Genomic DNA, 25,052 nt, shown 5'->3' on the forward strand with positions numbered 1-25,052 from the left:
GATTGCGAGAAAAGTTTGTCAACAGTTGAGAGGATTAGAACTGGAAATGGGCATATTGAGCCACACACAGTGAGGCATACCTATCATTGTTTCAGTCAGAGGACAGAGAGGATCAGTTATGCTTTAAGGCAACTCACCTTGCCTGTTGGTGGTGGACAAAGTGGGTCTGTAATCCAGGGCCTTGAACAAGGCAGACCTGGTAAAGGCCTGCTTGCAAGAGGGGCTCTGGAAATCAGGCAGGGAGGAGAATGGAGAGCTTTTTTGGCGACTGGTTTACATTTGGTGATTAGTTGGATAGGGTAGGTTGCATTTCTCACCGCATGCTATTTGCACCATTAGTCTTTGAGGAGGACGGACCATTATAAATTCACATCCAGGAGCAGAGTGGGTCTTTAGACAGACAGAGCACCAGTGGTGTTTCCTCACACCCTTGAAAGCTGGGTCGAGTTTTTACCCGTGAGAGAATAGAAGTCACAGAGCTTGTGCCAAGGTCACTAACTAGGTGTGTAGCCAGGCAGGATTAGACCTAGGTGACTTGTCAGATGAAGGCGCCCCTGTCTAGCGCTGCTAGGACTTACTGTTTGTGTTCAGAGGCAAGGGCGTCGTCGTCCATTCCATTTGCACCAAGCAAGTCCCGAGCCACAAGCAGTGTAGCGCATGGTACAGCCAGGGGACCTACTCTGGACAACTGCGGGGGCTGGGGAGGCGGGGGTTGTTTAGGGGCAGGGGCGGAGCCCAGACACAGCCCCTTGGTGGGTGCTCCGTGTCCCCGCCCCGCGTCCCCGCCCACCTTCCGACTCCGTCTAGCCTCTGACCCAGCAGGCGGACAGGTGGGCGGACGCTCGGACTGCCTGGCTGCCCTGGGCACTGGTACGAGGGTGAACTTTCGCCAGGCAGGGTGCTGTCGGTGACGGTTGGGGTATGGAGGATGCCCCGCAGCCCGTGGGATCCCGGGGCTGACACACTTGCTTGGGTAAAAATTGCATGTATTAGGTTACTCCCGACTTGGACAGACCTGAGATTCCTTAAATCCCTCTCCGTTCCCCGTCTTGCCTGTGGGGACCTACTGCGCCTTCCTGGTGGACCGCTGGTAGTTTGGTTCTTCGGGTGAAGGGCTTCTCTTGGGAATGTCAGGGGATCCTGAGCACCAACCCAGGGCCTCGGCTCCGGAACCGGAGAGAAGAGCTCGCGTCAAAGATTGCTGCACCACAGCCGTAGCTCCCTAAGAGCTAGGTACTTTTTTTTTCCCCCCTTTACTCCCGGCCCCCCCTCCCCCGCCTTAATTTGGGGCATTCCTGCTTTCAGAGAAGAACGTGCTCCAGGGACAGATGTCAGCATAGTTCTCTCAGTCTTTTAAACTTAAGTGACATTAGTTGAAAGTGGGGAGCAAGACGTGTTGATTGTTAGCACAGCATCGGCCATCGGGCCCTGCGGAATTGATAGTCGTGGTTGAGGACTTGCCTTTGAAAAACCAGGGACAGGTGCCACCGCCTCTGCTTGAGGAAAAGAGGTAGGCGCTCACGGGTGTGCGCAGGAGGCTCCAGCTTAGAAAGAAGCGGGGGAAGCGTTTCCCAGATACAGCTTCGTTCATAAAATAATAAATCATTCTATGGAGTAGGGCTACTGACTTGACTTCCAAAAGGGGAAATGGCTATAGAAATACCGTGAACAAATAGTATTGTGATCAATGAGAAATGATAATTGCGGTGTTGGTGAGAACTCTATCTTAAGTGGAGACACTTTCTGGACAATACGTGGTTTTTATCTTAATTCTTCGTCTCTTGGTCACTTGGTCTCTACCATTCAATTTACAGCAAGATTGCAGATTTGACCAACAGTTGAATGGCTTTTTACTTTTAAAAGTAAATACTAAAGTAAGCTTATGTTAGTAATGAGACTTAATACAGCATGGGTGTTCGTGGCTGTTTACTTTTACAAGAATATTTTGGTATTATTTTGTAAAACTTCTTTATTTTTGTCTGTCTCATTGCAGAATATTTGTGTGTATTATAATGTTTATTATCTGAAGGTAGATGCTAGGAGTTTTTCAAACAAAATTTCCTTTTTTAAAGAATTATTGAATGAGTTTAATGTACTTATATAATTGAAAACCATGCATAAATCTTATGTTAAGAGAGGTGTCCTATCTTGTACAGAGAGATTGACTTAGCTAAGATTTTAAAGCCATTGAAAAGTTTAGATCTTAACTCAGTGGGGAATTTAGGAAGGATAAGTTTGGGGGGAATATTATATTTTCTATGAAGGAGCTTTCTCCCTGTGTTCTCACTTGCTCATCATGTTTATTTCATCTTTCAAAACAAGTGTTTGAAAGTCCTTTCTATATTTTTATTTCCCAGGCACGTGGTTTTCTTAGGTTAATCATTTTAAGAATGCCACCTTATTTTCACGGCTTTAAACACGTTAGCATTTGAAAATGTTTGTATTTGATTTTAACTGTTCCTTACTTTCTATTCGTTTTAACTCGAAGTTAGTTGGTTTTCATGTTAAAAAAGTTTTAACTTTTAAAATGGTTACTACAGTGAAACTAAATTTTTTTTCAGATATTTGTTATTTAATACTTAGGGAGGCAAAAGTAGCTACTAAACAAATATAATTCTTTGTAATAAAATAAGGTACTGAGCTAGTTTTCCATAATGTGAACAGTTAAGATTTCCTTCATTCAAAAATGGAGGTTTTTTAGAGCATATCCTAGTAAATACATGGGGTAGGACTGAAAACTATACTTTCTTAAAATTTTGGAAAAAAAAGTTTTTGAAAAAATACAGTGAAAGGGGAGGATATATGAGCATATGACCTATTTCATGCAACGTTTTTGTAGTGGTTGTTTTTATTACTTTTCTGCTCCATTTCATAGTTCATTGCCTATGTTTTTTAAAAAATATCTTTCACATAAACTTCTAAGTTGTTAAGTAATTCTCCTAAAATGGATGCAGATTAAAAAATCAAACCACTACTAGAAAATAAAATATAAAAAGCCTTTTTTGTTTTTGGTGTTCTGTTGGCTTTTTCTAAGCACACTTTTTACAGGTATAATTTTACTCATCCTGAAAATTCCACTCTACATTGAAAACTCGAATGAAGTGTGTAATACTCAGAGCTGTGAATGGACTATTAAAGTTTCTAGGAAAAACAGGCCTGATCACATCCTTTTCTGAGGTTTTTCTCTCACTTTTTCCCAATAAATAAATTTTCCTATAATCCTTGAAATAGTTATTCTAGTAGATAGTTGCAGTTTTTAATTTTGTTGTTGGTATCTCATGACCTTTATGTACTGGGATTGCTGTAAGACTGGAACCAAGACTGGCCTTTGGTGTGCTGTTGGAATGTTCTACTTATTTCCCACGAAGATGCCAGTCATTAGGCATTAAAGCTGTCCTTGCGCCCAGGAAATTGAATTCTGGTATTTTGTGTTTTCCCCTTTGGACCGGCAAGTAGCCATTTAACTGATGTTAGCGTAAACAATAGCAACCTTCACCAATACTAATTAAGAACTCTGCAGATTGTTTACTAGATAGTAAAGGGTAGTTTCCTGGGTAGGTTGTTTCCCTTTTATTCGCAAAATCTGTAAACTGTAAGAAGACAGCTCTCCCATGTCTCTGTACGTCTCGTTCATTTGCACCAGGTGATCCAGGAAAATTTGTTCTGCAGGAGAGATCAAATTTCAAGGTTAAATTTTTTTGGGGGGGGGCGGGGTGAAACAGTAGTTTTTCTTAGTTTAGTTGTAGCCAGAACGGTCTGGTGTTTTTGCACAGAAATGCTAATTTCCTTGTGAAATGACATGTACCCTAGAGGTTAAACTTAAAAAAATTTAAAGTACAGTGTTGAGACATAGTCTTCACATTCTATAAATTAGAGGAAAAATTGCTACAGCTATGATTGCCTTTGTTCTCAAAGCCATTTGAATTGCAGGCTGTGTTGGGACTGGTTCGTACATTGTTTAACTGCTGAGGCTAAAACTTCTAATTAGAGTAATCACTGGGTGGGAGCTGACTGGCGGGGCGGAGTGGGGGCCAGGGGTGTGGCTGGGAGGGGGCGCCACGCGGTGGGAACCCGGCGGGCGGGGCGCGGCGCGGCGGCCTCCGCGGGGATTGGCCTGGAGGGAGGAGGCGGTGCGCGGGCGTCCGCTGGACTTAGCAGCCGGCGCCCGGGACCAAGCCGGAGGAGTCCAGCCTCGGGTCGCGCCCTAGCGGGAACTTCAGTAAGTAAGACGTGTTTTCTTCCCTCCGGCTCTGGCCCGCCCGCCGCTTCCCGGCCTGACAGCTGCGGGGGCCCAAGGCCATCAGCTGGTGTTAGTTAGGAGATTGAGGGTGGTTTCTTCTCCGTCTACCAAAACCTCTTCTCTTTTTCCTCCTTTTAACCTCTGTATTGCCACCAAATGAGCTTCAGCAGGAAAGAAAGCCAGGTTTGCTTCACTGTTAATTCGTTCCGCTTCATCATCGTGTCCTTTAATTGCTCACCGCTAACAGCCCGTTCTCTGGCAGTTGGCATTCCCACTACTGCGGCGGTATCATTTGATGGGGAATGGGACTTCTGGTTGCCTTCAAACATTTCTAAAAATTTTTGTAGAGACCTGTGCTCCTGAAGGGTTGTTGCCTTTGTTTTAATGCTTTTGTAGTTGTAAATTGGCGTCGGAATTGTAATTTTTTGTATGTGTTATGCTTACCAAGCCTTCAAGAAAAAAAGACCAGGTAAACAAATTACACTCTGACTCGCTCAAGAAAGCTTATTTAGAGGACAAACGCAGCGAGAAAAGGGTGACAAAAATGACTGCTTCTGGCTGTAGCCTCCTTTAGGAATGTTCTACAGGTTAATTTCAGTCCCTAAAGAACTGTTCTCCTCTCTCCTCTTCTGTCAAGGGGTGTGTGTGTTGACCTGGAGGGTTTGTGGTCCGTGGTCTTAATTCCTAGCAGACATTCTTAGATGGATACGTGGACCTAGTGCCGGACAGTTAACCACAGACAACAAAAGAAGCTGCATTTTAAACTTTTGACTCGGAAGAGTAGTTTGTTTGGGTTGCCCCAGAGGGAGCAGCCTGTTCGTTTTTTGTTTCTGTCTCAATTATAATTTGTAAAGGTCTGAGATGGGACCCTACATTGTGAAATCAGCAGAAAAGTGCTTCTCAATCTATGTGGTGTGATTAGTAATTCTAAAATATTTGTGTCCACCTTTCCTTTTGGGGGATCAGTGATTACTAGTTATTCAAGTTAATTTGTTTTAAATAAATAAAGCTTCACTTTGGGATAGAATGTGTAGATTATAAGTGGTATGCCATAACATTGATATGTTAAAAGCAAAGTAGCAGAAATCCTGTTAAAAATGACAAGAGTAAACATCAGTTTTAAAGTCCTTTTCGTTTTAGTTTTGTGTAAGAAAAATTTATAAAAACATATAAAGAAAGACTATGTTTCATTGCTACCTCTTTTTTTTAAAGATAAATTCTAAGTTAATTTATACAGATAAATTACCCTGCAGTACTGAGGAGAGGGAAGATGATTATAAAGTTTAGTAAACAATCAAAACCTAGAAATCCAGACATTTTCCTGTAATTCCCAAAAGTTGTGTGCTGTTAAAACGTAATACCAATAAAATAATACTGAAGTTTTCTTACCTGAGCACATTATACATACATAAAGGCAGATGTAAAATAATAGAAATGCTAACACTTAACTACATTTTTATGAAATTTTTTCAGCTGTCTGTTTGGAATAACTAAAAATCCCAAATGGTGGGATTTTATATTGCTGCTAGGAAACACACCTTAGGTTTACTTGTAGTCATGCCACCACCTATGAAAGAAGGTGTTGGTAGGTCTCAGACCTACTCGAGTTTTAGAACCATGATTACCACTTTTTAGCATTTTTAGATCCATGGCTAAAAAGTATCTGTTTTGCATCTTTAAAGACTGACATCTGTTGATTGACTTTCAAGTACTTGAATTCACTTCAGAATATGTTTCCATGGCAGCTAACAGAACTGCATTTCAGATTTCTTGCTCCTCTATCAGCTTCAGGCTGCTCCAGGGCCTTGAGTCCAAGTTGGAAGTGCACAGCAAATGGAAGCTTATAGACAATGTCTGAACTCATAGCCCATAGTCATGAAAGTGGGCATGTGCTGTAAAAGACCATTTTTATTACATTACTTCAGTCAACTTGTTTGGTTGTTAATAGTACATTAATTTATGAATTATTCAGCCATTTGTACATAGCATGCAACTTCGGGGTGAGCAAACCTGGCATCATTCCTGTCCATGTGGTTTTATTGTGTTTCCCACTCACCTGTTTGTTTCACCTTCTCACTCGTGTGCATCCACAGGACGGCCACTTTCATGCAGAACACTGGCCCGCTAAAAGCTTTCATTCCCTTCCAATGAGCTGGTCTCAAGGTGGAAGAAAGAAAAAAGAAGTTAAAAATGAAGTAAACCTTTTTTTAAAGTATGTGGACCTTGTTTTCTGCATTTCTCCTGAAGTTCTTATCTGGTTTTGTTTTTTTTTTTTTTTCCAAAAATACAGCTTTCTTTGTTGAAATGACCTTTAGGTTAATATGTTGCTCTATTCCTCATAAAACTATTCAAAGTTAATCGAGGATATAAAATGTCTGGACTAGAATGCAAAAATGTACAGGATTTGAGTGAAGTCTTGACTACTGTGCTTTATATACATTAAATTATTCCATGAAAGAACATTGAGAAATTGTACTCTCAACACATTTTTATTAAATAAAAACAACTTACTCATTTTTCAGCAGTAATTCATGTAGTTTGACCCTCTTCCACCTTCACACTCCCTACAATTCCTCTTTAGTCGTGGTCAGCTATACATATATAAAAATAAGTCTCTTCATCAAGTTTATGACAGAAACCACAACAAAATATGGACATGTGGCTAAAATTTATGCTTCATTTGGATTTGGTAGAAAATATGGAAAGGTATTAAGGAAATAAAATATGACCAAAAAGGTATCCATGTCGTTTTTGACTATGGGACTGTGAAGAAGAAAGGACAGGAAGTAGGAGTAACGAAATGTTGGTATTTTAGAGCAGAATAAACACCCAAGAGTGAAATTTGTTTCTAAATTGTTTTCCGCTTAAAAATATGTTGAATGTATATCCGTGCCTGAGTTGTTTGTCTAAGTTGAGAGCAAGTGTGGCTGATGTGGCTCTCCTTCTCTCTTGTTTCTTGTCTTTTTTTCTCACCTTGCAACTCTTGTTAGTATCCTTGTGTCTAAATGTTTTTGTAGCTTCATTTCTTTTAAGTTGTTAATTTTGATAATTTGGAAAAAAAAGCACAAGAACCCTTAAGTCTTTAATGATGACTTGAAACAAGGCTATAGAAAGCAAAGAGACAGATCTCTCTCAGAGATACTATTAAGTTTTTGCACTTAGAGCAAAAGGAGTTTTACCACTCCTTTATGTAACAGTCTAATTTATTAGCTTTTTAAAAACAGTGCAGAGACATCATTTCGTTGATTACAGTTTATTACAACTGAAGAGACATTTCAGTTATTTTACCATTAGTTTTTAAAATAAGAATCATCTACCGCATCTGTTGCTATACAGAATGTTTATAAAGCTTTTTACATTGATGTATTTGAATGTGTGTATTTTGGGGATTTGAGTTTTGAAGTGAGCATAACTTCTGGCCTGAATTTTCATGTGTCGATTCATAAATTTTCTTTTAATAGATACACGTAAATCACGAATTGTTGATTGATGGCTATCTTGCAGTCATATTTACTGTATTACTCCAGCTCACCTGACTGTACATAATTTGATAAAATTTGCATCAGGCATGCTGTAGGTGGCACGTGAAATGAGCAAGATTGGGTTCCATTCTTTAAGGAGTTGCCTTAAAAATGTATATTCTTTTTATAGAAGTTAAAATACAGTTTTGTTTGAACCCAGTTGTTTAAGTGTTTATTTATTGATCTGAGAGAGAGACATCGATGTGTTGTTTCACCTATTTAATGCATTCCTTGGTTGATTTTTGTATGTGTCCTGACTGGGGATCAAACCTGCAACCTTGGTGTATGGGGGGGCAGGGGGGGACAACACTAACCAACTGAAAAAGACAATTCTGTTTTTATTTGTAATATTCTGAAGAGTATATTTTCAGTAAAAGTTTAGGGGTTTTTTTTCCCATTTGCTAATTAATTACTTGTATTTTAGAGGAAAATCTGTTTTCAGACTGAATGTTCCTAAGGATTGCATATTTGCATACGAACATCTTAATTATGTGCGTACTATGGGTCACTTTTCAGCAAGAACCTAGAGCTGTATGTTACAAAGAAGAATTTAATATCGATATGGTTATTTACTAAAAGTGTTAAATTTGTAATAAATAATCCCATACATACTTGATTTTGATATAGTGGGGATAATATAGGAAGTTAGAGAAAAATAGGAAGAAATTCTGGGTTTGAATGATATTACAGTTACTGTTTTTCCCTTGCAAAAAAAATATCTGAAAACATTTCCGAATTTATTTATATCATAAATGATAACATAAAAGTCTGAGCATGTGACTGATGCACTGCTTTGTGTATAGTTTCAAAGCATTTGGAAAATTTAAAATTCTTTGAATATTTGTGCTTTGTTCTCAGAGAACTTATGTCATATTTAATGCCATTAGCATCCATCTCTTTGTAGAAGTATTGCAAACAGAACTGTTGAGATCTGTGTTACTTTCAAACATTATCGTTACGACTAAGAACAGAGAGGCACTGGCAGGTGCACACTGGTGGGAGGGGATCTGCCTGCCTGCAGCTAATGGGTCCAGCTTTATGAGAAGCCCCTCGTTTCCACTCAGCACCTCCTTGAGCATGTGCTTTAATCATTTATCAATTTCACTGCTCTTAGATTAGATCACAGTATCAAATCTCTTTATAAAGTAGATCATCCCTACGTTGAGTAAGTTTTTTAGGGAAATATTTTTAACATGATTTAAGAAAAATAGTTCAGCTTGAGCTATTGGGGCAGAAGAAAAGAAAAAGACCAGGCTGCTCGTATAGGTCACTCAGAGAAAAAGTTGATTCGGAGAGTTACTTAATTATATATATGTGAAGTTATTTTCACAAACTTAAACATATTCTACATTCTGCTTTTCTTTGTACCCCACGTAATAACATTTCTTGCTTTCTTACCATATTACAGAAACAGTTCTGTCTCCTTTTTAATAGCTGCATAGTATTCCATTGTGTGGTTATATACCATAGCCATGATTTTGACACACAAAACTAGCTGACAGTTTTCACAATAAAGATATAATGAAACTGGAATATTGTGTTAGAAAATATCACTGTATAAGGAACTCTGTTTTATAAAATATATATTCCTGTTCAGGATAAATACATCATTTATTACATACAATATTTTTAACTTAGATAAGAGCATTAATTATAAAGAAATGAAAAGAAGCAGATCTAATGGGAAAAACACCGCCAATGCAAGAAAAGTCGAAAGTGTTCTTTGATACTTCCAAGTGTTTCAGATTCTTTAAAAAGCCTGAAACAAGCCCTACACTGAGCATGCTGCTGTTGACATGGCAGGTGAATGGGCTGAACCACTTAGGAATTTATAGTGTCTTTTTCATGAGTGATGATTTTCTTGAGAAACACAAAATTCAGATCAGGAGTGGTCTCCCTTTGGCCCGTTTGATTATTGGTCTGGCGGCTTCCTAGGAAGGGGAGGCAAATGTGAACATCCCAAGCATTTCTTATAAAATACTTCGGAATTTTCAATTTGAGTGTTTACAAAGATTTATTCTCTAGAATGTGTATTATAAACCATTTGTGTACACATGGTTTTGAGATCCAATTGACATTTTATGTTTAAGTAATAGCTTTGTGTCAGATTGCATACAGTTTGTGTTAATACTTTCGTAAAAGTTAGGGAAATGTTAACACATGAAAATTTGACCCTTATAATGTGGAAATGTGAGAATAATTTATGCCAGTAAATTATTTCAGATACTGTTTGCTAGATGGTGTCTGTTTTAGTCACTGTGATGTCACTTTTGGAAGCACTGTGACCAAACTATGGCCAAGAAGTTCAGTAGTCTTTTTAAACTGTAGCTGTTAACCCTGGCCGGTGTGGCTCAGTTAGCGCATCATCCCTTAGACTGAATGATCTCAGGCTCAGTTTCCAGTCTGGGCAAATGCCTGGGTTGTGGGTTTGGTCCCATTCGAGGCACTTAAAAGAGGCAACCAGCTGATGTTTCTATCGTGCATTGATGTTTGCATTACTCTTTCTCCCTTTCTTCCCTCTCTCTAGAATCAATGAGTATGTTCTTGGGGGAGAATACTAAGTAATTAAGTAATAAATAATAAAATGAAATACACTGTAGCTGTTAGAATCATTTCCCCCCAGAAAGTGAATATGCTTTTTTCTATATAAAATGAATTATATGAATATGTGCTTCTGCTTAAATTTTCTTTGTCAAATTTGACTACAGCCGCATTCCCTAAAGAGTGCTTGAGAATCAAAAATAACTAATCCTGTTGGACAGATATCTGCCTCTTGGTTATTTTATTTTGAAGAAAATCATTTTCATTTCTAATTATTTTATTGTGACTGTCATTTACTGAAGATTAAATTTGTGTCTCCACCATAATGTGAACTGTAGATTTTCATTCTTAAATTTGACAAATCTTTAAAATCTGTTAAATTTTTGCTTCAGTATGAAAGGATAGTTTTTCTTTTGTAAGTTTTGTTTTCAGCTTGTTTTAGGTAGCAATTTAATTTTGTCATGATATCCTAGTTGACAGCCGCTCTTGGGCAGACACTTGCCAATGTACATATTATTAGATAATTCATTTTTGACACTTAAAAATGTTTACCATTAAGAGAGTGACAGATGAAAGAAGACGTGAAGGCCGTCGCCCTTGCCAGTGTTTGGGTTGGGCAGGGTCAGCTACAGTGCAAGTGTTCTGATACTCTTTAGGACTTTGTGTTTGTTTTGGGTTATGAGGAAGGAGAGCTCTTTTGTTTTGAGGAACTTCATCTATTATATCTTAATTTTACCCCATTTTCCAAAATTACCGTATGTGAAAATTTATACAACTTAAGAGATTTCTACTTATTTTGATTCAGAGCAGCGTCTGAAAGCTTACTTGCTTTAAAGTTCTGTCTTGTGTCCTGTAGTCAAAGTTACTTTGCCCCTAATGGGAAAACTATATGAAGGGCAACTGTTTGCTCTTACTCCTGTGGACTGTGGAGGCTCCTGAGGGTATAGAGTGTGGTTCGCTGTGTTTCCTGGGAGAAGTCAGAAGGAGTTTGTCAGTTTGGGGGGAGTCTTATAAAAAAGACATTTTATATGTATGGGATTACCTTTTTAATCCAAGGGGCAAAGGAAAACTGCTGTCTTTATGGTGTCCCTATGCCAGAAAGTCTTCCGCTTGTGACTTTCAAAGGTCAGCTGCTTCAAGTCCAGTTGGGCCCTGCTTGTGCTGAATTTCAGCCAGCGAGTCTCCAGCATACAGGAGAATTTGGGATTTTTCTCCCTCCCTCATTCCTTCTGTTTTTGTTCAGTGTAAACAGTTCCTGTCATAGAAACATAGACAAATATAGCAGAGAATGCTTTTCTGGAAGAAGAATGCTCCCAAAGCATTTTTAAACCATTTTTGGGAAGAATTGATCTTTCTGTGTAGTTCAGACAGACTGAAAGAGAGGGAGGCTGTTGCTGTAAATTGAAGTGACATCATGTGTATTGCCCCCATTGATCCTCTCAGTCTCCAGCCAGGATAAAAGGAAATGGCATCAGGGAGGAAGCAGCTTCATTTAGGCACAGATCCCAGAGTGATAATGGGGTAATAATAGAACTCACGCCACTGTCAGTTGGAGGCTGCATTAGTCTCAGGCTCCTTCCCCTTCTGGGAGCCTCTCAGAGACTTCCTTCATGGCTGCATCGTACCAGCTGGACCTTGAGGGAGTGCCCTCCTTTGCTTTTGGAGGGGGGCAGAAGTGGGGCTCGGACGTTCATGTGCCCCGAGTTCCTTGTGTTGGGGCCTGCCTATGCAAGGTCAGTAGGGAGACTCGTTTGTGACATTTTCTATAGGAGGTGAGCTGGCCTTTTCTGGCCCTGCTAATGGAAGAAATGGTGAAGGGCCTGAGTTGCATGGGTGGTCCTTCTGGGAACCGGGAGTGAGTGATGTCCACCGCCAACAGCAGTACGAGGCTGCTGGAAGAGTTAGGATTTGTTTTCTTTGTGCTGCCTGTAGACTGGGAGGGTGGGTTTGGAAAATATGTATTGTCTTTCCTAGAGTCTGCGTAGAAACTTTAAAAACCATTCAAAGTTATGTGACTTGCTTCAGCTCTTAAATTGACGGACGGGGGGGAGTGGGGAGAAAGAGGTAGACTTTTCTTTTTCGTTGTTAATTTCTGGGTGGTTAGCACCTATGGTATGTATCCTCTGTGGTTAGACCAAGAATACAGACCTCCGGATTTTTAACAAATATTGTTTGTATTTTCTGACCTACTTTAGCATTTTGTTTTTGTATTTAAGCTTTACAGTGTTGTGAAGTTCTCTGTGTGCAGTACCCACATGATTTTGCCTCCCCACAGCCTTATTTTGTCCAAGTTTTGGGGCAGATGCGTTTTAAAAATACCAACCTGGTTTCCATATGGGGGAAAAAAAAAAAAAAAAAAACAACTCTGTCGTGAATTCATTATTTGTGCAAAGAAAAGGACTTTCTCTTCCTGTCAATGTCAAACTATGGCTGTGAGCACTTTTAAACCCTCAGAAATAGAGGCAGGTTCTTTTTATAATATTTGAAGGAGCTGCTTTCTGATGAGATAATGCTCCGAAACATGTACTGTATTTTTCTTAATCCTCCATAGTATGACTAAAGCCATGTTTGTCTCTCAGTACTGCTGTATTAAAACACAGTTGGCCTTTGAGTCACGTGAAATTTAATTTGATTTCTGTGAGGGAGGGAGTGGAATGACCCACACAACATCTCCCATGGCCGCTATGCCAGCTGCCCAGAGCTGCATCCAAGCACATTTGGAGTGTATCTCTCTCACTTGCTTTGCAAACTTTTGGTTTATTACATAGTATGTCTTTTTCATTGTAGGGTAGCTTACAGGGGGTAAATGTTTACTTTACAAAGAGAAATGTGCTGTATAAAATCGAGCTACTTAACCACATTTTGGCTTTACTATCTTTTCAAGGTCTATAATCTCATGTAAAAATTATGTAATGTTTACTTACTCATTTGTGAATGAAAGATACTGAACGCGTTTTATTGTATGTACTAAAATAGAACTGGATCACTGATTTGCTTGACGTGTTGTTTAGAAAGTGCATTCTTCCCTGGCGAATTCGAAGAGTTAGAGTTGAAAGGCAGAGGTCTGCAGTTTGCTACCTGAGTGAGTCACTTGCACAGGCCCATTGGGGAGAGTGGGCCAGACTGACAGCACTAAGCGCTCAGTGGGCTCAGGAGGGAGGGCTGTTCACACAGCTGCGCAGGCCAGGGGTTCTGGGCTTCCTCCCCGAAGGAACAGGCCAGCTCTTGCCCAGAGCAGTCCGGGCGCCTCTGTGCCCAGGAGGGAGGGCTACCTGGCAGGCTGTGTGCGCCTGCTCCTCACCTCACTCCAATTAGAGTAAATTAAACTTATTAAAAAACCACAAAGGTTCGACTCCCTCCATTCCATCTCAGCTGTTTATCTTTAGTCAGGGGGCTTAGCTTCAAGTATTTTTCCATTGTGTAAAATTAGGACAAAAACTCTCAGGGATCCTTTGTTCTGCTTCTGTGTACAGATACATGAGCTTTCTGCTTGAAACGCTGCGAGACATGTTGCGTATGATCCATATATTTTAATAGGTTTACATATTAGTAATTCTTTAATTTTAAACTGGAGTTGCATTTATTGGTTAAACCCAGTTAGGATAAGTTGAGAACCAAGCTAGTTTTCTTCCTCAGGGGTTTCTTTTTTCTGTGGGTCTCTCCAGTTTAAACCAAATCCCAAATGCGAGTTCTAACAATAGGCCTCTTTGTAAGTGTGGGCACATAATAGGGAGATGCTTTTCTTTCTGTTCTGCCCTTCCCTGTAATTCTGCAAATTACCCAACATTGGTTCCTGCTGTGTTTAGTTAGTGAATCAGGCCTCCACCCAGCCGATGCGTGTTCTGCCCTGTGTCAGGCTGGCCCTTTCCCAGAAGCTGTCTTCCCGCACCCACTGTGGCCTCAGCATTTGAGATGCTGCCCAGAGCCTGGCTGCTGCTACAGTAGGGGTGCAGGGCTGGATCCCTCACCATGCCCTGTAGAGGCAGGTGAGCTGCTGTTCCATGGGTGCCCAGGCGAGAGCACCTCGGGGCAGGGGCCATGTGGAACATACTTGGAAAGGGAATGGGTTGGGTCGGAAGAGACCCTAATGGGGGAGAAAGGGCAGGCTCTGTTAAGGGTCTGGAGGACAGTCAGGGAGTGACTTAGGGGACTGAGGGAGGCGCTCAGGGCAGGCTGAAGGCTTAAGCTCTATCAGCGAAGGACCCCTCTGGGCACCAAGGGAAGAAAGGTCCAGAGAGGGGGAGGCTGCAGGGCAGCAATGGACGGGCAGGAGGGCCAGGAGCCTGGGTGCTGGCCTGGCCCAACGGCTGAGCCTGCGGTGGAGCACCCTGAGTACCCACAGCAAAGCGCTCATGGTGTGACTAGGTAAGGAGGTCTCTGGAGGCTGATGACCCTGGATTTGTCCTGTTTCATAAAATAGATATCTCAAAATTGTAAAAGTAGGCTCTTACAAAGCCTACTTTTCTGTTAGCCTACAGATCCTAGCAAAGTATCTGGATCATACGCAACATGTCTCGCAGCGTTTCAAGCAGAAAGCTCATGTATTTGTACACAGAAGCAGAACAAAGGATCCCTGAGAGTTTTTGTCTAAACTTGTAGAAAATGGAAAACTCAGTTTTGTTTCTAGTTGATATGTAGTAATTATCTTTAAAGCATCTTTCAGGCACATGACTTCTATGAAAGGAAATTGTGTTAGTTGTTCTGTAAGTCCCCATGGAGAGCTGCTTGGGTCAGTGTTGGTTGTGACCCTCTGTTGTGGCTGAAGGCACTCGTTTCTCCTGTCAGCCTGAGAAGACTGACAGGACTCTTAGATGCATGGAGGGATGCTGTGAAATAAAAAATGTCTTAAGAATGAAGGGATGTGTCTCTGTAGGAAGTGGAGTTATGTGAGAACTTAGAAAGGTGAGGTGAGGACATACAAGAACTGCTCTCTCTGTGGAATGAGGTGGTGAATGTTGTGCCTGCTGTTCACCCGGCTTCCCCCCATGTGCATTCTGGGAAAAGTGTGTGCGGGTTGGGGCAGGCAGAGTGCACACGTGGGGGTAGAAAGGTAAAGAGAGGTAGGGAGAGAACTCAATAATTTATAAAATTTCTTTGAGAATAACAGTAGGGATTAAAATCTAGGTGTTCTTATGAATGTTCTGTTGGCCTAGTATTGACTTGCAGACCTGTAAATTTGGGTTCTTGACAGGGATTTTCAGGGCACAAGTAGTAATGGAGAAAAGCTAACTATAGAGAGTAGTAGAATTCATAGTAATAATTTAAAGCCTTTATTTTAGAATAAATATTTTTCAGTTCCTACAAGCTATATCATAAATGTATGTTTTCCTTCTTTTATAGTTTGTGAGCACTATTTGTCCTAGGGACTGAACTAGGCACTGTGGTACAATAATGAATAAGACAGATGTTTTAAGTTTTTGATTTTAAAAATATTTGTTCCTAAAATGTACATTCTTTTTGTACCATATAAAAACACCCTCTTCCCTTTGCCGCCCTTTTTTAAACCTATCCTGTATGAAAACTTAGGAACATGGGTGACTCTGTGTATGTAATCATGGTTATAGCATTGTTTAATTTTTAGTTACATATAAACTTAAAATTTTTAAAAGGGAGGGTCTGTGAGACATTGTTCTTGTTTCATGTTCTTTATTTCTTGGTGTACGTTTGTAAGTTCAAGTGGTAAGGAAGGAAACCTGAAAATGGCTTAGTTCTGCTTAATTTCCATGCCTGAGATCATATGATTTCTTGAATCTTTGTGTAGGTTAAATGGCATAGTCACTCTGTGTTTCAGACATCTGTTGAAGTGCGCAGGTCACCCTGGATTTGCTGTGTTTGCTCAGTCAAGCCACACGGTTGGGTTTGATTTCTTGTAAGCCGAATGGCATTTTCACTGGCTGTTTGGTTTTGCCCTCAGCTTCTTCCAGACCAGCTGGTCTTGCTTCTGGAGCATCTCTTGGAGCAGAAGGCCTTGAACCCCAGAACTCTGCAGAGCCTCGAAAGGACATACCACCTCTCCCAGCAGGATGCAGAGGTAACCAGGAAAGCCCTCGGAGGTTAAACAGTGAGGCCCTTTCTGTTGTGAAGAATGGTGGTCCCATAGGGTCCCAAACTGTGGGAATGCTCTTTCCATTAGCAGAGCCCTGTGCTGTGAGTGAAGAGCAGTCCTTCCAGCCAAGTGGAAGCTGCTCCCCTGGTTGTACCCCACCAGCAAGAGCCCCAGAACCTGCTTATTACTGGGGTAGTTTGAGATTCTAAGTTTTTCCCTCTTACTTTTTAAATCATAAAGATGGACATAAGTTTCCTAAAGGGAAGAACAGGCAGGGTGGTGTGCTTTTGAATTGTGAACTCGGGCAGGTCATCATGTGCAGGACGGGGGCGCCGTCCTGCTGCACATTAAGGAAACGTGGCTCAGACGTGTCAGAGCTTCTTGGTTGCATTCAGTTCATACGGGAAAGGAGCCATGTGTGACGGAAATGAAAACTAAGCCTAACAGCCGTAGTTGGAAAAGCACAATTGGATGCTTGTGGGAAAGCAATAGGATGTGGTTCTTAATATTTTCTAGCTTATTGTAAAGAATGCAGTGGGAACCCTAAGATGAGTGTGGAGGAGGGTGACTGTGGGAGTAGGGAGGGCAACTGTAACTGAATAACAGTAAATTTTTAAAAAGTAAAATATACATGAAAAATAATAATAGATATTTATTGTATTTAGTCGCCTTAAGTAAAAAACAAGCACACAGTCAAAAATAGAAAAGATCTTTTGTATAAAACTCCTAAAACGCAAGTAAGTTCGGTTTGTGTTCATTTGAAAGTAACTGAACGTTTAAAAGCGGCACCGTCTGATGCTGTACCAGTTGGGCACGAGTGGCTGCTGAGCACTTGACCTGCGGCTGTTTTGAATTGAGATGGTGCTGTGCCGTGAGTATGAAATGCACAGTGGATACAGAAGATGTAGTATAAAACTGAAATATCGCACTAATAATCTTTCCTTACTGATGAAACTGTCAAAATGATATTTCAGATATGTTGGGTTAAATAAAATACTATTAAAGTTAATTTCACAATCATTAAAATGGAGTAAATGGAGAAAAGCCAGCTTATTGTTAGATGAAAAGGTAAGATGGACATTGTTTTACATTTTAAAGCTGCATAAATTCAGGAGTTAACTGAAAAGCTTCAGAGAAGACACACGTAACTTTTTACCCACCTGAGCAGATGTGCAACTATTGCTGTTTATTTCAGTTGTTATATTTTTGTTTTTAGGTGTTCCCAAATGCCAGCCTGTTATTTTTAATTGGTGTTTAAAGATGTTTCTATTTATAGGCATGAGGTTAAATTTTAACCAGAGCTGAACACCACTGAAATGCCAGGCCCCTGTCGCAGGCAATGGACAGAAGACGGGGGCAGGATCAGAGCAGGCCCGGGCACCTGTCACTCTGTGCCCGGAAGCCACGAGGTGGTAGACACTATTTGCTCCCCTTCCTTTTGGCATAAAACACATTGCGTTCTTAACTTACAGCTAAGCCTAGTTGTTATATATAGCCTCTTAAATTAAACCTTTGAGGCAACAGCAAGTGCAAACGTGTGAGCATGTCGTGTGCTTGGGGCGGGGGGCGGGGGGGCGGTAAGGTAACATTTTCTGTAAAGGAACAGATAGTTAATATTTCAGGCTGTTCAGTTTCTGTCCCAGCTATTCACCTGTGCTGTTACAGTGTGAAAGCTGCCGTCGAGACAGCACGTGAGCAAACAGACGTGTCTGTGTTTCAGTAAAACTGTTTATGGACCCTGAAACTTGAGACATGATGATTATGTGAAATTCAAGATAATTCTTTTTGTTTTTGTTGTTCCTTCTCAAAGTGTTTTCAAACATACACAACACCCTTAGCAGGGGCCAGACCAAGGAGGGCCTGTGTGCCCCCTTGGGATTTTATTCTAACAGTGTGCCTCCTTCCCCAGTTCTCTTGTACTGGCTTATAGTTAGTTATACTGACAGCTTATCTCACTGACGCGTCCCTGAAATGTCACTCAGAACCAGAAAATCAACAGGATTTTGGCCAACCAGGGTATTTTCTAGAAACTTTATTAGTTAAATGTGATTTATTGTGACTCCAGTTAGCAGGAATTTAGTTGAATAGCTATCTGCCTTTATTTTATGTGCTAGAACATTTCATGGAAGAAAAAATTATTTTGTTGGTGGATAAGTCTTGAGGGTTCTGGCTTCATTTTTGGTGCTTCTCCTTGACCTAAACAAATAAGGATAGTCTCTTTCAGTCATTTTCAGGGCTTTTATTTATTTATTTTTATTACTAGTTTTTAGATTTTTATTTATTTTTTGGAGAGGGGAAGGAGAGGAGAAAGAGAGGGAGAAAAACATTGACATAAAGAGAAATGTCAATTGGTTGCCTCTCATACACGCCCCAAACAGGGACCTAACCTGCAACCCAGGCACGTACCCTAAGCGGGAATCAAACTAGCGACCTTTCACTTGGCAGGGCAGTGCCCAAGCAACTGAGCTGTGCCACTCAAGGCAGGGCTTTTAAATACGTAATAGATAGCAAGCATTTGATAGCTGGCTAGAGATCCTGGAGTGTGGCAGTTGCATATGGAATATCCCTGTGGGAAATGCTCTAGTGGTATTTCCTGGCTAGGAGCAGTGTGAGTTAGAGCTCTGATGCTCTGTGTTCAGGGTGCTGCCCCAGGCCCACAGACCTCAGTGTTAAATTAGATGTCTGCGCAGAGAAACTTCAGCATAGAGCAGGGAGTGCTCATAACTTGGAGTGAAGGGGTATTCCCTGTATTTCCAAGAGGTATATAGAAGGGCTCCTCTCACTGTTCTTTAGACTGGCATTTTTTCCCTGAGAGCACATATACGCATGTAAAGTCACTCTTTGAGAAGGTGAGCCTGTTATTTCACATAAATCGTTTAAGCAGGAGCTTTGCTGCTCATTCCCTGATTGGCCAGTTTGCTGCGGAACTCTTGCTGGCAGAGCAGGAGACTCCGTGGATCACACCAGCGTCTCAGCCGTGTCAGGAGCGTGTCCCAGCACAAATCGGGGCCCTCTCTTCAGCACTGCTTTTAGCTTCTTATCCATCATACCCTTTACCTCTTCCCTCTTTCCTTCTCTTTGTGTGGGTGGACAAGGTACAGTTAGTTCCACTGGGAAGTATATTGTTAATAATTCTCTTTATGTAACTCAGTATTTGTGTTACTTGTGTTGTTTCTGTGTTTTGGTTGTGTTCACAGAATGCCTGGTCTGCTGGTCAGGGTTTCTGAGTGTGGCACCCCAGTCTGATGTTGCTTGACAGCTTTTTTCCCCTGACGCCGAAGTGGCAGCGTACGCGTCCCGTGTCCTCCATGTGCTGGCATCCTGAGTGCGAAGCCCCAGGTCTGCTCTGGGGAAGGGGTGCCGCGTGTTCAGGATCTCAAAGGAAACATGCGCAAGGACAAATGGAGAAGAAGCTGGGCCATCCATCTCTGGCCTTGCCTGCCACTCCCATTGCCGCCACCTGAAAAGTGGGCCCTGGTGGGGGGTGTTGCCTTCCTAAGCCTGGAAAGGAACACTAACTGTGGGAGTCAGTCGTCTTTCTCATCCTGAGTCAAAGGCACCACTAACCCACATGCCGACTACTTTAACCAAGATGGAAAACTTAGTTTATAGAAATGTTTGTCCTCAGTTTTTGAGCATATTGGCTCAAATAAAAGGCCATAAAAGTTTAAAAATACATTGGATAACCGATTCTTAAAAAGTATTTTCTAAGATCCTGTTTTAAGTAATGAAATTTCTGCCCTCTATAGCAGGTCTCTTAAGCTGTAAAAATAGCTGCGTGGTAGCGCAGCAAAGACCCATGGAAGGCGACACTGTGACCCTTCTGCCCCAGAGCCCACGACTGACCTTGAAGCAGCTTTATTTCTACAGACTACAGTTGAGCACTTCAAAATTGGGGATACAACTCAAGTAAAGTTTTAGAAAATCAGAAACAGCTACTGTCTCCGATGGGAGTGGTGGACATTAGTCAGAAAGGTCCCCATGCTGCCGAGCTTGCTCTGCTCTGATATTTCAGCTGGTAGGTTGGGCAAGACAATTAATTTTCAGGAAGAGTCCATTACCAGTTCACCCTCTGAGGGTACCTGGAGAAGACTAAGGCCTCCTGAGTTAGATTGGAGTGGAAAGTGGAGACATGATGTCTCTCTCTTTCCTCTGGTCTTCAGGGCACTACCTCCTGGCTGGCCGCACAGGAAGAGAAGAATGAAACCTGTGCATGTGCCTGTGAGCACCTCTTCCATGTTTTGATCTAACGAAACACCCAGGCTGAGCACCTGGTATTGGCCCAGCCACTGACTTTGCAACAAACGAGAAGGCTGGTGACGACAGACAAGTTGTCACCCTCCCAGAGCTCCCTTTTCCTCATCTGCTCGTCTTTACAGCAGCACCTAGACTAGGCTCCTGGCTTCCTGGCTTTTTGACTACAGCCTAATGGCAAACAGTGTTTCATGAAACTGTCTTTACTCCTAAATTTTCTAATATTTCCCATTACATTTTCTTTAAAAAATGTGCATTGTGGTGCAGTAAACTGATTTTAAAATACCCTAATGGGTTGCAGTCCACAGTTTGAAAAATGCCATCAACCCCTTCTTCACAGGATTGTTAACAGCATGACTTGGGAAACTGTTGGTGAGTATCTGGTCTTGATGTAGTTGCTGTTGAGGAGTCACCATTTCTCATTTGGTGTGAAGTGGTCAAATTTTATTTTTTAGTTGACCTTTGTCTTTTAATCTGTCAGGACTGGCAAGGAGAAAGAAAGAAAAGTAGTATAATCTACTCAACTTTGAGGAGCTCCTAAGTGTCTGGTTAAAGTGTTCTTGATCCGGTGGCTTTGTGGGTTTTGCCGGGGAGCGGGGGGGTACCTTGTTCTGACATGTGGACTGGGTAATTGTCTGCGGCGGGGAAGGGGGCTATCCTGCATGCTATTGGATGTTTAGCATTCTTGGTGTTTGCCCGTAAGATGATAGTAGCAACCCACCCCCAGTGTGCCAAATGTCTCCAGACATTGCCAAATGTCTCGTGGGGCAAAGCAACTCCAGTTAAGAATCATTGCTCCAAAGCAGCAACTGATTGACAAAAGGCAGTTTTTTCATCTCCTCTAATAGTGCCTCACAGAGGGTTACAGCACATAGTGGAGTAGCTGGAAAGGTGGTTGACAACAGTGAGAGGCCACCCTCGCCAGCTGTGCTCTCACAGGGAACCTGAGAGTGTAACCTTGGGAGAGGTGAAAACATTCTCTCCGGGAAAGAAAAAAGAAAGAATGGCAAAGCAAAGTCGTAGTGGCAAGTATATCTAGAGAAGCAAATTAGTAAGTAAGGGCAAACCTGTTCTACCACTAATACACAGAGAGCCTTGCCAGCGCTGTATGCTTTCTGCTCCAAAAAGGACACTTTCAAGGTTGATTGCAAATGGAAAAACATCCAACCTTGCAGGCCTTTTCTGACATCACTGCCTTTTCTCTGGCTGTGACTGAAGGGCCCTTGGAAACCCTGTAAAATGTCCACCTTCCATGGTGGGTTTTATATATGCAGGGACGTCATGGATTGCAGTACGTTGTCTGTAAGGGATGCACTGTTTGCTTGAAAAGAAAACACTAAAGCATCTGTTTGAAGTCTGGAGGTGGAAGGTGTGATTCCCGGAATGCAGTGGTCTGACTGCTCTGCTGCTCTTTTCTGCATTGCATTTGGGCCGAAAGCATGGTTCCTGTGAATTGAGTGCATTTCACGATTCACAGACATCTGAAGTGGCGTATTGAAAGGGCAGAGGAGAAAGGTTTAGCCAGGCTTCACGTCTCTGAATTCTGCAGTTGATTGGCAGCTGTGATTCTGTTCATTCCCTTTCATGATATCACTCCTTCCATTCGGGGTGCTGGGGCCTGTTCCCTGCCACAGGGAGCTCTGCTCACCATTTTCCCCAGTTCTTTTCAGTAGTATCTTGCTTCAAAGTAAACATGAACATTGTTGTTTTGTCTTTCTCACAAAAGAGTTTAGAGGGCAGGAGAGGTGTTGTCTGCGGGACTGGAAGCACACCAGTTTTTCTGTTCAGTAGAATGCCTTGTACCGAAATCGTGCCTCCCTCCCGTTTGGTCCTCCTTGATGCGAACCTTAGGGCGCATAGAAGCAGAAACTGGCCTTGCTGATGTCAGGTCCTGTAATCACAGTGTGTGAGGGTAGCTGGTGGGGCCAGGGTGGGAACACCCCTGCCCCTTGTCAATGCTGCCCCAGCACCCATACCTCTTCGAGCTCCCTCTTTCCCTCCAAGACCTCCCTGGTGTTGCCTGATGTTGTCAAGAGGCACCTTCCCGAGCCCGCGAGCAGGTTTTCACATTGAACGTAGAAAAGAGACCATTGTGGAAGCTCAGAGTAGTCAGTAGCAATTAGTGAGGTAGTACTCCAGAGTAAGATCCATATGAGGGCCCAGATGGGATGGGGCCTTCAGGAAGGGTGGTTTGATGCCTGCCACATTCAGCATTGAGCCATTTGTCACAACTTCTTCACAGGGACAAGGGGGCTAGCTCGTTAGCGCCTTAATGTGGTCAGACTCAGATTGCAAATCAAGAGGTCAAATGCTGATGAATCTGAACTTTAGTATGTGAGCTATAAATAGCGTGACTTTATATTTATTTTTTCAAAGCCAGTGCAGTACTTGTGAAGAGCACAGCTGCTACTTGAAAGCTGGCCCAGGTATAGATTGAAAATAGGGACGGGACTGGGGGGTATTTTCTTCAGTGGCTTTAGGCATAGGTGTCTTTTTAAACCCGATGCCTTTAATAACGTGGGAAAGAACAGAGCTCTTAAGTATTGTATTTTTGCCATGTATAATGCGTACTTTTTTGCCCAGATTTTTGCGGGAAAATTAAGAATGAACCTTATACCTGGGTACCTGAAATACCTTGCATCTGTTCTTGTGTTTTGTAATTATTTGTTACATAAAATTTCTCAGACCATAATAGGTTCAAAAATAAATGCTAAAATTCCTTTGTAATACAAAAAACAAGTATCTAAATATAAATAAATAAATAATGGAATTTTAAAAAATAAAAGATTTTTCCTGAAAGTTTGGGCCAAAAGTGTGGGTGTGCATTATACACGGCAAAATATGGTAATTCTCTAGTTATACTTGTATATTTTTTCTTTGTTGTATTTGGTTTATGAAACAATGTTTTGGAAGGTTTCCTTCTAAAAAGATATCTCAAAGTATTTCTTTCTTCAAGTTTTCCTTCTTTGTTACTCAGTCTGGTGCCCCTAGAACTTTTCTGTGGAAACCTTGCAAAAAATATTCTCTGCTGTGCTGTGACAAAGAGTTTTTTCAAAAACTGATAATGACAAAGTAAAAAACTCATTTTTTAGATCAATATTCTGTACTTGTCACTGAGGCCAGGGACTGTGTTTGCTTTTACCTGAAATTGTTACAGCTCTTTGCAGCTGGTCAGATGTTTGTTAAATAATAAAAGTAAAGGGAAAAAAAAAAATGAGTCTCACTTGGCAAAATCTACCTTATTGTTCTTAAAAGGTCCTATTAAATAAATAGGTATAATCAATTCACCATATTTAGAGTTTGTAAATAAAAGGAAAAGAGTATGTTAGACTACTCTAGACTATATTAGTCTAGACTATATTAGAAAAGTCCCTAGTCACCGATTGCCCTTTGCCATTTGCTCTGTCTGTGTGCCCAGCAGTGGGGCCTACTGTACAAAGGCTCTAAGGGGCATTGTCTGCTTCTGCTGTGTGTTCCCCAGGTTGTAGGCGTTCTCAGAAAGATGTAGAGATGCGCACATTTTCTGGGTTTTAAATCACATCACCCTGATGCTCTTCTTTCCGAATAGCCCCAAAGCCAGCTTACATGTCATGTTCATTTTACCTTTAAAGGTCTCAAGGGTGAAATCAGCACATGGTATTTTATTGATGCTTCTGGCTTAAAAAATTTTTTTTTGAATGTATTGATTTTTAAAGAGAGAGGAGAGGAGAGAGAGCGAGCGTGAAACATCGATTTGTTGTTCCACTTATTTATGCATTCATTGGTTGATTCTTGTATGTGCCCTGACATAGGATTGAACCTACAACCTTGGCATATAGGGAACACACTCTAACCAGCTGAGCTACCCAGCAAGGGCACGTCTGGCTTTTGTATACCTCCATCAATAGTTTACATATTTTGTATTGGATTTCTGTACTAAAATCCATGCCAAGACAGCACGCAGTTGTCTGTGAATACTGCCATTTTATTTCACAACTGTAAACTAGACCATATTTTTATGTAACATGTGCTTTGGATGCCCTCAAATGGGGGCTCACTTTTGCCAAAATGCTCAAGTCTCTTTCCAGATTGCTTTCTTCCCTCCAGTGCCTCTCTGGTACACCTTTTTCTGCTCTCTAGTTCCAAGGCACACCAGGGTTGAAGAGTTCAGTTCGTCTGGCCTTGAAACTGTGCGGCCAGCGGACTGTGAAGGGAATGAGCTCTGCCTGGCGTGCGCATCAGCTGCGGGAGGGTCCCTGACCCCAGCCTGCAGGGCTGGGCTGTGCTTTCGAGGTCCCACACATTCCCTGGCAGCTTGTGGCTCTTACTTGGGAATGTTTGTGCTGGTGCCTGACAGCAAAAAGAAAGACAGTTACACTGGATTCAGACTTTTTAAAGAATGAAAGGACACCTATTTGCAAATGACAGTATTTTGTTTGTATGTCAGGGTATGAAATTTTAGGGTCAGCTG

At 41.6% G+C, this 25,052-nt stretch overlaps 1 protein-coding gene across 2 annotated transcripts in view; it reads left to right on the top strand.

Moving 5' to 3' along the window:
• AOPEP (aminopeptidase O (putative)) overlaps positions 1-25,052 on the top strand; it is a 402,502-nt gene that overhangs the window by 360,633 nt on the left and 16,817 nt on the right. For both annotated transcript variants that reach the window (XM_054588087.1, XM_054588088.1), the window contains exon 14: positions 16,217-16,333. In XM_054588087.1, the coding sequence (XP_054444062.1) occupies positions 16,217-16,333 (117 nt within the window). The remainder of the gene's footprint in view (positions 1-16,216; positions 16,334-25,052) is intronic.

Source organism: Pteronotus mesoamericanus, unplaced genomic scaffold (assembly GCF_021234165.1).
Source record: "Pteronotus mesoamericanus isolate MK-2021 breed Mesoamerican mustached bat unplaced genomic scaffold, CSHL_Meso_final scaffold_125, whole genome shotgun sequence".
Lineage (NCBI taxonomy): Eukaryota > Metazoa > Chordata > Mammalia > Chiroptera > Mormoopidae > Pteronotus > Pteronotus mesoamericanus.